The sequence below is a fragment of the Anoplopoma fimbria genome, chromosome 22, assembly GCF_027596085.1.
Source record: "Anoplopoma fimbria isolate UVic2021 breed Golden Eagle Sablefish chromosome 22, Afim_UVic_2022, whole genome shotgun sequence".
In the NCBI taxonomy this organism is placed as follows: domain Eukaryota; kingdom Metazoa; phylum Chordata; class Actinopteri; order Perciformes; family Anoplopomatidae; genus Anoplopoma; species Anoplopoma fimbria.
In genome coordinates, this window is record NC_072470.1 from 12,860,618 (window position 1) to 12,874,395 (window position 13,778).

The 13,778-nt window shown below is 39.5% G+C and overlaps 2 protein-coding genes and 1 long non-coding RNA gene across 3 annotated transcripts in view; all 3 read left to right on the forward strand.

Annotated features, from left to right (window-relative positions):
- LOC129111497 (cysteine--tRNA ligase, mitochondrial-like) overlaps positions 1-1,905 on the forward strand; it is a 6,170-nt gene extending 4,265 nt beyond the window's left edge. The window contains exons 11-14 of the mRNA XM_054623466.1: positions 37-160; positions 252-350; positions 1,042-1,257; positions 1,396-1,905. Of these exons, the coding sequence (XP_054479441.1) occupies positions 37-160; positions 252-350; positions 1,042-1,257; positions 1,396-1,491 (535 nt within the window). The 3' untranslated portion in view covers positions 1,492-1,905. The remainder of the gene's footprint in view (positions 1-36; positions 161-251; positions 351-1,041; positions 1,258-1,395) is intronic.
- A 2,280-nt stretch (positions 1,906-4,185) lies between these two features.
- Positions 4,186-6,669, forward strand: LOC129111959 (uncharacterized). Its single transcript, XR_008532355.1, has 3 exons — positions 4,186-4,305; positions 6,472-6,504; positions 6,622-6,669. It is a non-coding gene; the product is annotated as an uncharacterized LOC129111959 (long non-coding RNA).
- Positions 6,670-6,851: 182 nt separating this feature from the next.
- On the forward strand, positions 6,852-11,650 carry LOC129111498 (scavenger receptor cysteine-rich type 1 protein M130-like). The gene is made up of 5 exons (XM_054623467.1): positions 6,852-6,906; positions 8,953-9,285; positions 9,379-9,663; positions 10,402-10,730; positions 11,567-11,650. Exons 1-5 carry the CDS (start codon positions 6,852-6,854, stop codon positions 11,606-11,608), a joined length of 1,044 nt encoding a protein of 347 aa, XP_054479442.1. The 3' UTR covers positions 11,609-11,650.
- Positions 11,651-13,778: the final 2,128 nt, after the last annotated feature.

A 13,778-nucleotide genomic window follows, 5' to 3' on the forward strand; every position in this document is an offset into this window, starting at 1 on the left:
TATATGTTCCTCAGAACTTGTGTTCTTGGGTTTCAGGTTGGCTGAGACTAAATCCAGCGTGATGAAAGCACTGGCAGATGACTTCGATACCCCAAGAGCCATCAGTGCTGTGATGAATCTGGTTTATCATGGAAACTGCCAACTCCAGCCCGTTTCTAAGGTAACTCACTGTGCCTGACATGGCTGAAGTAAAACACTGAATTGTGTCTGGAATGATGATTGAACTGATGTGTGCTTTTGTATCTGTTCAGTGTCAGGGAGTGGCTCGGAGCCCTGCAGTGTTTGGAGCGATGGTCAGCTACATCAGAGACATCTTGGATGTGTTTGGGATTGATCTGCTGCACAGTAAGGTCAGAGCTCAGGGATAATATTAACACTCGCTGATTGTTGTATACGCGAATTGGATCAGGCTTAGGGCGGCCAAAGTTCTCACTCAGCATAAAGGTGAAAGAATTGTTTATAACAACTAAATACAATTTAAAAAACAAATATATTCAGAACCGGATTAGAATTGATTTAGATATAAAAAACAAACTACGTCTCACTACAGACGGACAGTTTCTCTTTTAGCTTGTTTGTAACAATTTGCCACCAGCCAAGCTGTTGTGCTGTTCTTGTGTCATCAAAGCAGCGGTGGATGAGAGACTGAGGACAGAGCTGATAGAATTAGGTTTCACTTTTGTTTACATGTTTATGCTTGTTGAAAGAAATGTATTGATAGAGTATTTACTTTTTACCCACAAATGTTTTATTGCATTTAAAGTAACAGCAGCCTCTCTGCTCAATGACTTCACTGTGTGTCTGTTTGTGTGTAGTTGGAGGAGCTCTGTAGATATAAATGGCTCTTTCTAAGTTAACGGGACAAAAACCCACATTGATTCCTAGTTTCAGGTGACACTAACAAAACAAGGTTCTGAATATTGCATCCCATTTCTGCCAATGAATCCCCCTAAATGTTACACACTGTTCCTTTTAAAGAGAGTGGAGATTATAAACGGTTGTTATTCACACATTTCCTCACCTGTGCTGCTCTGCCATCAGGAGGCTGGTCTGGTTGGTAGTTGTGGAAGTTTGGAGGTCGTTGTGGAGCAGCTGACTCATTTCAGAAGTGAAGTTCGAGCGTTCGCACTTGCTCATCAGGATGGCCCCACCCATGGAAGCCCCAACAAACCTGGACTATACCCAGAGAGAATCCCTCTCCTCAAAGCCTGTGACACCCTCAGAAAGGACCTGGCACCCTTGGGTGTGCTGATAAAGGTATGCTGGGCCGGCTCTCATCAAAATGGAAAATGTTATATTTTTCAGTTTGAGTTAGGAAAAAGTGGCTACATGCATCGTTCACAAATCTTACAGTTTACACGGAGATTGGACAGATCTATTTTTCTTGTTTTTTAGGACCGAGGAGCCACCTCCACATGGGAGCTAACTCAGAGAAAACAAAGTCCGGTGAGACAAAGTGTCCAGGATAAAGACCAGGAGACATCCAGCTGAAATATGAACTGAAAGACTATGGAAACGAAAGACTAAACCATCCAGATTTCATAACAACACAAAGTACCTTAAGGTCACATGCCTGATGTGCCAGTCACTCTCATATCCTTTGCTTCATAAGTCAGAAGTAGATTATATAATAATAACTGTCTATTGAAGCGGTGTAATACGTTTGTTTCTTTGTTGTGTTTTTGTGGTGTAGATTTCAGTGTGTAGGATGAAAGTTGAATGGAACACAGAAGGCTAAATGTGTTTCTCTCTGTCTGAGGTTGAAGAAAACCCACGTCTCTCTTATGGCTGAGCCAGTGTTTTCCTCCAGTAATGAGATCCTGTGCTGAGCCTACAGGACTATAATGCTACCACATGTTTAAAAGTGTCTAACTGAATGAAAATAAAAGGAACAGTTCTTGCATTTTGGGAAATAATGTCAGATTATTGACTGTTGGTTTTTCTTTCAGTTTCAGTTTCAGTTTATTTTGTATAGCCCAGAATCACAAATTACAAATTTGCCTCAGAGGGCTTTACAATCTGTGCACATGCGACATCCTCTGTCTTTCCCTCACATCGGCACAGGAAAAACTCCCCTAAAAAACCCCTTTAACAGGGAGAAAAAAGGAAGAAACCTCTGGGAGAACGACAGAGGAGGGATCCTTCTCCCAGGATGGACAGAATGCAATAGATGTCATGTGTACAGAATGAGCAGCATAACAGAGATACAACACATTCAATGTATATGACATAAATGATTCATATAATAAGACTACTTATAATAACAGCAGCAATTATTACAGTAGAATTATAGCCATGGAAATAGGGATAGTAATGTGACTAATAATAATAATCGAAGTAGCAGTGGGTGTCAGTCGGCTCACAGCAGGAGGCACGACTACGGTCCAGGTACCACAACGATTCATGGAAACCTGCAGAACGAGAAAGCAAAAGGGCTTCAGGGTGGAAGTAAAGCTAAAATGCTTAATGGTACAGGTAATAGTAATAGTAATGTGACTAGTAATAATAATAATGGTGGTAGCAGTCGGTGTCAGCAGGGCCGTAGCAGGATGCACGTCCACGGTCCAGGTACAGCCACGATTTATAGAAGCCTGCGAAGCGAGAAAGCACAAAGACTCCAGGGTACAAGCAAGTCAATAAGCGTAATAGTACAGGCAATAATAATAGTAATGTGACTAATAATGATAGTGGTAGTAGTAGTGGGTGTCAGCAGGGCCTCAGTAGGTGGCACGATGACAGTCCAAATATAACCCCGATTCCTGGGAACCTGCGAGGCGAGAAAGCACAAGAACTCTGGGGAAGAAGCAAAATCAGTAATGTGCATAAATAGGAGATTAATACATAAAGAAGGAGGGAGAGAAGAGGAGAGAGGAGCTCAGCGTATCCTAGGTAGTCCCCCGGCTGTCTAGGCATATAGCAGCATATCTTTGAACTCACTACAAAAGTAATTTGTTCATAGATCCTAAAAATGACATTTCAGTCAGGCACACACAGTTGTTGCTGCTCCTACGCAAAGAAAACAAGCAGTGTAACGCTCCAAGCTCGGGACATGGGTTTTCCCAGGCTCCTGTTTGGCTGACAATGAGGTCGGCTTCTCATGTAGAGTCATAGAAGACAGAGAAGAAAAAGTAGAATCAGACTCCGAAATTACAGAGGAAATCCTTCCTGTCCCAATCGGTCTTTGAGTGTTTTAGGAATTGCGAGAAATGGTGAGGGGTTAATAGATACGACAGCTAAAGTGAGGTCATGCATAGGATCAGAAGATTCTGCGCGTGGTGTACCTCTGAGAAACCCATAAAAAGCTGTTTCTAATAATTCATCTTAATCGAGAACATGTAAAGTGAGCAGCAGAACACATACAGGTGTGCAGGGTCGCCTTTAATCCAGCCGGTTTGAAAGAGTGGGGGGCAAGTTAGGCAAGAGAGCGCTGACTCTGGGAACAGTGGGCAAAATGTCTGGATTCAAACGGGACAAAGAATCAGCGATTTTATTATTCAAGCCTGGAACATGGGCTGCTCACACAATGAAGTTACCAATCAAAGATGACCATGCAAGGCTCCTGACATATCTGTTCATAATTGGAACTGAGGAGCACCCTGTTTTAATGATACTGACACTTTATTTCCTGTGTTTACTGTTGCTCTCCCTGATGTTTCTTTATGAAACAAATCTAAACTGCACACAGCTCTGGTACAAGAAAGCTGAACGTAATTAAGAAAGTATTGTTGCAAATGGATAGGAGTATGTGTGTGACAACATCCACAGTTACAGCTAAAAACAACACAAACAGAGTCACAGCTCCAGATTCATTCTAAAATGAAAAGCATGGATTAAAGATGAGCCTACAGAGCAACACAATATGAGTTGATGTGAATAAAGAAAGCAGCTGAAATCATCCTGCAGCTTTATGAAGGACTTATTAAAGTAAAGAACACAGAAACATGATGCCAGTGAACTGAGTGAGACACAGTTACAGAGAGAACCCAGACAGGAACACACACACTGCAGTAGTAGTAGTAGTAGTAGTGGTAGTAAGTAGCTGTAACTGTGGATGTTAACACATCAGAAATCAGCTTCCTGTGATATATGACATTCTCTGCCTCTCAAAACCGCAGTTATTATTAACTGTAAAACTAAAGACAACTTTCAGTAAAGGTCCTCCTCTTCCTGTAGGCAGATATACACTGAGGACAGCACATGAGAGCATCAGAGCAGAGACAGACAGAGAGACAGACGGCAGAGAGACGGTCTACCTGGACGTCATGGATCACCTGTTGATGCTGTTGCTGTTGCTGTGGAGCTCAGGTAGGACTCTGCTTTAGAGATGATGTGCTTTATTCTGTGTGTCTGTGTAGCAACAAGGCTGTAAAGCACAAAGTATATCATCCTGCAGGCTTAATAATGATAATAATAATAATAATAATAATAATAATAATAATAATAATAATAATAATAATAATAATAATAATAATAATCCTTCTTCCGTAAAATAATAATAATAATGATAATATGATAATAATCTCAAAAACAGAGATGATAATAATAATAATAAATAATAAGCTAATTCATTCTAATAAGATAATAATAATAATAATAATAATAATAATAATCAAATAATAATGATAATAATAATCTTTTTTCTCTATTGATGATATTATTTTGGCAAATTAACCCCAAACTAACTTGTGATAATAATAATAATAATAATAATAATAATAATAATAACAATAATAATAAATAATAATAATGATAATAATGTGTGTTAATTAATGTGTGTCTTTTGTCTTGTTATTCTCCTACAGATATGAATTAAAGCAGTGAGCAGCACGTTATCAACCCACAGTGCATTAAATTCCGTAAAATCACAGGAAACCATCTTAAATGTCAGCAGCCATTTTGTATAGTTCAGCCTCAGAAACAGTAATCTATGAGCCTGAACTACACACGTAGTGAGCTAAGTACTCAGTGAATGAGAGTCAACAGCAGCTCCCCCAAGACGAGAAGTCAAAGAGGTCAAAAGAGGCTGAAGAGCAGGATTTAAACAACAGCTAGAGAGTCTTTTCTCTGCTGATGATATTATTTATGTGATTGGACAAATGTACCTCAAATGAACCCCAACACACACACACACACACACACACACACACACACACACACACACACACACACACACACACACACACACACACACACACACACACACACACACACACACACACAATAAAATAGTAAAACTGCTAAATAATTTCTTTGCATTTCAACAAACAGTTCAGACAATGGAGTGACGTCTTATTCTCATGTCTTTAGAAATGAAAGTAATAAAATAAATAAAAGCAATAAAATAAATAAAAGTAAATAAATAGATAAAAGTAAATAAATAAATAAATAAATAAATAAAATAATTAAAATAAATAAAATAAATAAAATAAATAAAATAAATAAAATAAACTAAAGTTTTTGGTAAAAAAGTTAAAATCCCCCAAATGTTCATCATTAGTAAATCCTTGATTGTATTTGATTAATATTCCTGCATTTAAAGTATATTCATTAATGATCTCTCTGTTCAGTGTTGTTCATGGTTTGAGGCGGAGTCTGTCATAGATTCACACTCATCAGTGACACTGATGGTGATGTGATTGATATCAGCCTCACTGTTTCCTGTTCACTCTCCTACAGCCGTATCAGAGCATCATTAAGCTACTGCTAATGCTAACGCAACATCTCCTGCTGCTGCAACATTAAAACACCTCAACATGACAATCAAATCTTTTATTGTGAAGCACTCACAGGAAACACAATGTATTCATCACTGAGGTTAAAAACAGGAGAGACCGTCATGACTCGCTGCCTCTGATTGGCTGAACCCTTCTAGGTGTTCCAGGTGTCTGCTCAAAGCTAACGTTAGCTTATGCTAAGCTCTACTACACATTGGAAAGGCCCAGGAGGAAAGCTCCTAAACCACAGCAGTTCACCTTTTTGTTCCCGTAGTCCAAAGTTAGTCTACCCGGTATGAAGAACTTTATTTAAATTAGAATTATAATTGATATCTGGCCTCAAATGTTTCAACAATGACATTGTTGTGAGTAACAGACAGATGAGCTCCTACAGAGCACATAGAAGAAACACAACCAGACTGAGACACAAAGGTTTTCTGTAGAACTAATACATTATTTATTTGGTCGTCTTGTGTTCCTTTATGGTCCTTGTGTTCTTATTCACAGATTGTGCAGATGTAATGCTATGTTATGACATAAACAATGACCTTTAACCTCTTCTTCTGTGATTGGCTGAGAAGGAAGGAGATATCTAAAATAAAAGACTTGTTTGTAAATGCAGGTTTAACTGTCTGTATATAAATGTCACAACATCTAAATAGGCTTGTGATGAAAGCTGCAAATACATTATAAAAAATATATTTGTTGATTTCTATTACATTTTCTTCAAACAACTAATATGTGCATATTTCTCCAGGACTCCAGGCTGAAGGAAATCACACATCAACAGGTAAATAGAAAAAGAAAAGAGAAATAAAGATTCAATGAAGCAGAATCAGCAGTCAAGGTTGAGTTTGTTCTTAATTAAATTAATTTCTTTACTGACGACTCTCTTGTTTCTGTTCAGAGTCTGTCAGGTTGGTGGGAGGAGACAGTCGCTGTGCAGGAACACTGGAGGTGAAACGTCAAGGACACTGGAGACCAGTAGATAGCTCTTACTGGACCCTGAAGAAAGCATCTGTTGCCTGTAGAGATCTGGACTGTGGCTCTGCTGTTTCTGTAGGAGAGAGAAAGGAGTCCTCAGAGAGATCTGTGTGGTGGATCTACTCTAACTGTGTTCAGTCTGGATCTGCTCTGATGGAGTGTTTAACATCAGGTTCCTCATCCTCCATCCTGGATCTCACCTGCTCAGGTAAGCCCATCAGTGACATCATCTATGTGCCGATCTGATTCCTATGTCTGGGTCCAGTCCCTCCCTAACTACATACTGTGAGTCTGTATATAAACACTCTCTGAGGTGGCTCTATCCCTTCATGAGCCTTCACCTGTCACTTCCTCATCAGGTGAACCGTTAGATTCCCTTTGTCTGCTTTCAAACGTGACTTTTCTGCATGTTGAACTCTACTGGCTCAGCACCTGGTACAGCTGAAGTGGAGACATGTTTCTTCATCCAGTTCCAGGCACATCTTCTGAGGAGTGGATACTTGTGTTCCATCAGTTGGTCCCATAACTCTTCATTCATGCCAGGTGTTTCCCTTGATTTGATCTCAATGTAGATCTGCAGTGAGAGAATCTCATTCTCAGCAGCAAAGCTGTCCAGGTGGAACACTGATACTATGCTGCTCTCAGTAAAGCTCTTCTGATGCTCTGATCTTGCTCCTCATAGATGTCAAGCTGCAGAATGTCTTTGCCCTGATGTTTCACTTCTGCCTGCATGTGAGGAAAGTTCTCATTGTTAAAGCCAACTTGACAGCAGTTGTATCTTTTAAACGTGTTCATCATAATCCTGCAGCTCTACGTCAGGAGTGATTGTGTGAGAACTGTCACTGGCTTTATTTCCACACTTTGCTCATTTACACAATCCTCATGTGCAGGAGGTGAACATTCTCCAGGTGAGGTGAGTGAAGAAGGCAGAGTGTGTGACAGTCACCATGGTGACTCCAGTGAGCTCTGATGATGGCTGCATCAGATAGCCGTTTTCACTTTGTCTGTGTACAGTATGCTGTATCTGTCCATATGGAATAAACCATGAAGAAATCAATAAAGTGGAGTTCACTGCAGAGACTCCACTCACACAAACTATATGAACACTGAGATCCTACTTGGTGATATATGTACAGTATCAGAAGATTGTTGAAAGCTCTTTACACTCTGTTCTGCAGTTCTTTAACACTATTTAAGTTTTCTAACAGATGATGATCATTTCATCAGCTGCTCCACAGATGACCACGAGTGTCGGTAGTTCAGCCTCTCCTCTGCACTGAAGAGAGCATAAAGCTCTGATGAAATATTAAGGGACGTTTGATTTGAGGATTGACTCTGTTTATATCTTTAACATTGAAATGTGCGACAGTTTCGAAACATCGAATTCAAGTTTTTGGACTCAGCCATCTTGTTTTTTGCAACCAGAAGTCATATGAGAGGGAGGAGCTCAGTAAAACCATGTTTAGACAACCAAAGTGTTAAAATGAACTTTCATTAAATGAAAACACTCTGAAAGGGTTAAAGTTGTGAGACGAAAACATGGACAACTCCCAGACCGGACAACGCTGTGGTGTCGACCTGTCAATCAGTGTGTAGCCCCGCCCTAAAGCATCCCCTGCTTTATGGTCTGTTTGACTCTAAATGGAGCATCATTTACTAAATGAACATCATGCTGTATTGAAGAAGACTTGAAACTAGAGATTGAGACCATAAACTCATGTTTACAATGTTTACTGAGGGAATAAATCAAGAGAGAAGTAGAGTCATTTTCTCATAGACTTCTATACAACCAGAGGAGTCGCCCCCTGATGGACAGCAGAGAGAATGCAGCTTTAACACATGAAGCTTTGACTTCATGTTTCAGAACCAGAGGTTGACACCTGGACAGTACCCAGAATGCACCAGCACGCCAAAGCTTTAATATGATTTATTACTGATTGGTTGTTCAACTTGTTAAAGTGTTGTTAATAGTAGCCGACATGTAAAAGTGTTTTTGTGTAAAGTAATACATTTGATGATTTTTCCCATTTTTACCATTGTGACCCATTCTACTTATGTACTTATGAAAACCTCAGTCAATGCACTGTGTGTTATGAACTAATATTTTATATGGTATGTTATGTATTATTAATAATATTGGTTATTATTTTACTAATGTTGACTTATTGTATTTATTAATTGCACCTCTGAATCTTTTTATTTAGTGTCTGGTGATTTTTATCTCTCTCTCTTTCATCTTCTATCATCTCTACAGACTCTGTCAGGCTGGTGAATGGGACTAGTCTGTGCTCAGGTAGACTGGAGGTGAAGTCCAACCACTCTAACCAGTCCAACCAGTCCAACCAGTGGTGGTCCTCAGTGTGTGAAGATGACTTTGACCAGCAGGATGCAGAGGTGGTCTGTAGGGAGCTTGGCTGTGGGGCTCCTTCAGTCCTCCAGGGGGCGCTCTATGGAGAAGTGGAGGCTCCAATGTGGACCAAAGAGTTCCAGTGTGGAGGCCATGAGTCTGCTCTCCTGGACTGTAGAAGCTCAGGCTCAGATAGAAACACCTGCTCACCTGGCAAAGCTGTTGGACTCACCTGCTCAGGTAGAAGAGGAGCTGCAGCTTTGATCTGGTTCATTTCTGTTCTACTGAAACTCACTTTGTTCTTTTACTGACGACTCTCTTGTTTCTGTTCAGAACCTGTCAGGTTGGTGGGAGGAGACAGTCGCTGTGCAGGAACACTGGAGGTGAAACATCAAGGAGACTGGAGACCAGTATATGGCTATGACTGGACCCTGAAGGCAGCATCTGTTGCCTGTAGAGATCTGGACTGTGGCTCTGCTGTTTCTGTAGGAGAGAGAAAGGAGTCCTCAGACAGATCTGTGTGGTTGATCAACCCTGACTGTGTTCAGTCTGGATCTGCTCTGAGGGAGTGTTCAACATCATATTCCTCTTCCTCCATCCTGAATCTCACCTGCTCAGGTAAGCCCATCAGTGACATCATCTATGACATCATCTCTGACAGCAGTGTTTCCAGTATGTTCCTTCCTCTGTGGTTTTCTGTTGGACTGAACTGTTAAGTTATCCAGGACAACGACATCCTAAAGTTCAGAGAGGTGGGCTTGTTTCTGGAAGCTTCAAACCCTCCATAGACTGCTGAGCTCCACCTGGAAGGACACACCTGTCTGTCTGTCTGTCTGTCTGTCTGTCTGTCTGTCTGTCTGTCTGTCTGTCTGTCTGTCTAATTTCTATTATTATAATATACTATTGTTATTACTATTATTATTATTATTATTATTATTATTATTATTATTATTATTATTATTATTATTATTATTATATTATTATTATACAGTGCTACAGGTCATTTTTACACTTTCTGTCCCTCATCACATAGTTAATGTGTTTTCTGATGTTTTTTGGTCAGATGTCTGAAATCAGGTCTGTGTTTAACTCAAGCTGAAGACATTTGAACGATTTGTTCTACGATATAAAATCATTAAATACCCCTCTGGTGAATGTAGAATAATACATATCACAAATAGAAATAATCCAATCAGATGTTTGTGGATTGTTGGACTACAAACATACATCATTCCTGCAGAACTCTAGTACTAGACAAAAGACAAACATTAACAGAACAATACAAGGGACACAAAACAGTAAACACAGATTCAACATTTATGAATGTGAACTTTCATCTTCTCTCTGTGTTTACAGACCTGCTCCTTCAACCAAACATCTCTGTGTCCTGCTCCACTGACGGGGTCTCCGAGGCCCAGCAGCAGGGGGCTCAGGTGCTGAGGGGCTCCACCTTCACCATCTGCTGCTCCATCCAGCCACAGTACCCAGGAGGCTCCTTCCAGCTCACCTTCACCTCCTCCAACTCAGCACACAACTACACCCAGCCAGCTGTCAATCACTCTGCCCACTTCCTGTTTCCTGCTGCAGAGCCCGCCCACCAAGGAAGCTACAGCTGTGTTTATCACCTCTATGTTTTCTTCATAACTTCTCCTCTGAGAGCCGTCTGCTCTCTCTCACTGTCCCAGGTAAGCTGACTGTTTACATGCAGGTTAGGAGAAGATGATTGGTCCAATCTGACTGAAAATGATCAGCTGACCACAGAGTCCATGCATGTTGTTGTTTCTGGAATGACACTGTGTCATTGTGTTACAAATGTCATATAGTAACCAAACCTGAACCAAGTCTATAAACGGCAACATGAAAGAATAAACTGTAGGACGGAGCATGTTTGGTTACCAGGATAACTCTGGTTCTCTGAGAACTGAGGGAGGCGTTTCACTATGAGAAGCACCTTCTGACTCCACCAATCACAGAAGCTCCACATCCACCACATCGCTCATTAAACCACTTAGCCGCTAACTATCTACCAATCAGAAGCAAGAAGGGCGGTGTGCTCCGATACCTCACTCAGAGAACCAGGGTTATCCTGGTGACCAAACGTTGAGACAGTAGTTAGGTTGTTACTGCTCATGATAGCCACTATGCTTTATTTGATTCTAAACTAAGCCCCGCCCCTCTAACGCTGACTGGCCAATCACAGCGTAGCATGGTCCAGCTCTGACCAGGAGCTCTGGTGATGAAAACAGGACGTAGGTGATGACATCACTGTAACATGAAACCAAAACTAACCAGATCAAATGAAACAAAGTCACAAAAACACAAACTTCATTCATGACTCTCAAACAGAACATTTACCGCTGAAGACTCTCAAACAGAACATTTACCGCTGAAGACTTTAAACTCTGTTATGAAGTCAAGTCATGAAGAGTAATAGTCTCAGTGGTTCTAGATTCCAGCTTCAATGGGAGCTGTTGGACTCATGATGTTGTGTGATGTGATGACTGTCCATGTGTTTGATCAGATCCAACACCTCTTATCATCAAAGCGGTCCTCCTGCCGCTGATTCTGCTGTTGGTGAGCGTTGCCCTCTACTTCTACTGTAAGGTACTGACACACGTCTGTTGTTTAGACCAGCGACTGGAATGAAGCTCTCGCTCTGTGTTTAGTGAACTGAACACAGGACTGTGCTGTCATGTCTCTCCAGGCCAGAAGGGGGAGGAAGCCGGGCAGACGGGAGAACATTGAGCTGGATGAGTTTAACCTGGGTGTTCCTGCAGCTGAAGAAGAAGGAGCTCAGGGAGCAGAGTTGCTCCTCCAAGGAGCTCATCTCACATCCAGATGGATTTCTGACTGTTCCCTTTAAACAAGAAGAATATCATATTACATTATTAGAGCCTGCTCTTCTGACTTCCTGGCTCTCAGCTCAAAGCCCATTGGTTCCTGCTGAAGTCGTGAGTCTTTAGAAACACCTCCCTGATATAAAGGTTCATTTAGAACTAGACTTGAGAGCAGGTTTACCAGAGTCCAAGCAGCCGGCGTCTTAGAAAGCAAAGACTATCAGGAACAATGTTAATGTTATATATTAAGTAGAAACAACGTTTAACATTGACATACATCTTCTACATTCTGTGTTACAATTCTCAATGTTCAAATCACATTTAGTGACATTTGAACAGTTGAATCCTGAGATCAAAGGAAACCTCGTTTCAGACCCACCTACTGTTGGATGTGTAGATCTGGAGCTCATCAGGTTGATGAACCACATCTGGTGCCATGATGACAATCTGATGGTGTTTGTGAGTTGAAAATATAGAATGAACTCATGACTTCTCTTCAGCGCTCCCTGTTGGTTCACATGGCTCATTTATTGTACTGAGCAGGATTTAGTCATCAGGACTACATTTAGATAAAGATCATCTTAATAATAGAAATATGAACAACGATGCGTCCCGCTGAGATCGGCCCGTAACACATCATTTATCTGGGAGTAAGAATATTTACTATTTAGCTCATTGTTGTACTTCATGATTTTACTTCAAGAGTGTTGTTATTAAGGATTTTGCTTATTTGTTATAATTAAGGATTTTGCTTTCTTTTGCATGTTTTAATAAACAAACATTTTTGATAATTTTCTAAGAATGCTATAATTAAGACTTTTCATTAAATCATAAGCATATTTCTTAGTTTTGTAATCGAGGATTTTACCATTTTTTATGATCAAGGATTTTGCTTATTTCATAACAACGTTGTAATTATGTTTTTTTATAATGAATGATTTGGGATATTTCATAACAATTCTATAATGAAGGATTTTGCATAAATCACAAACCTTTGCTTAAATTTGTAAAATTATAATTAAAGCAATTACAAATGCTAATTTCATTAGAAACTATTCTACTTCATGAATTTACTTAATTTTGTAATAATGGACTTTTCTTGATTTTTTTTTATAATTTGAGGCTTTTACTATTATCAAAACCTTTTTGCTTTATTTCATAATTAAGGAGAATTATTTCATTAGAATTTTGTTTATTATTGTACTTTCTGAATTTACTTAATTTGTTGTTAATGAATTTACATTTTTATAATAAAGGTTTTTGCTTAAATCATAAGAATTTTGCTTGATTTTTTAATTATTTATTAATGTTATTAAGGAATGTGTTGATTTTTATAACTCGGGATTTGGCTTATTAATAAGAATGTTGTAATTAAGGGTTTTGCTTATTTCATAATTGTACTTCATTTTCTAAACAAGGATTTTTACTTATTTTTATAAATAGGATTTTGCTTAATTCTTTACTTGGTGAATTGACTTCATTTTGTTAAGAAGGATTTAGCCTTATTTAAGTAAAGAGTTTTCTCATTTCATAAGAACTTAGTTTATTTTGTACTGAAGCATTTTGATTACTTTTGTGCCAAAGTGATTTTAATCAAACAATCTGACTAAAATATGAACACATGCGTCAAACAAAACACACATACTCGTACTGCACCGATAAACTCAGTACTAGTACTCCTTTAACAAAGTACTTTAGGGGCTGTTGACCTTGGGTCCAGTCGGATCGTTTTTGGACGTGGAAAAGAGCACATCATGTGACCATTTAACGAGCAGAACCAAAGCTGAGCGCCATCAGAAGGAGAACTTTACATAGAGAGAGATGAAATGAAGAAGTATGTATCTCTATCATCTCCTATGTTCAAAGAAAACAAACCAGTTTAATAAACTATGAAAC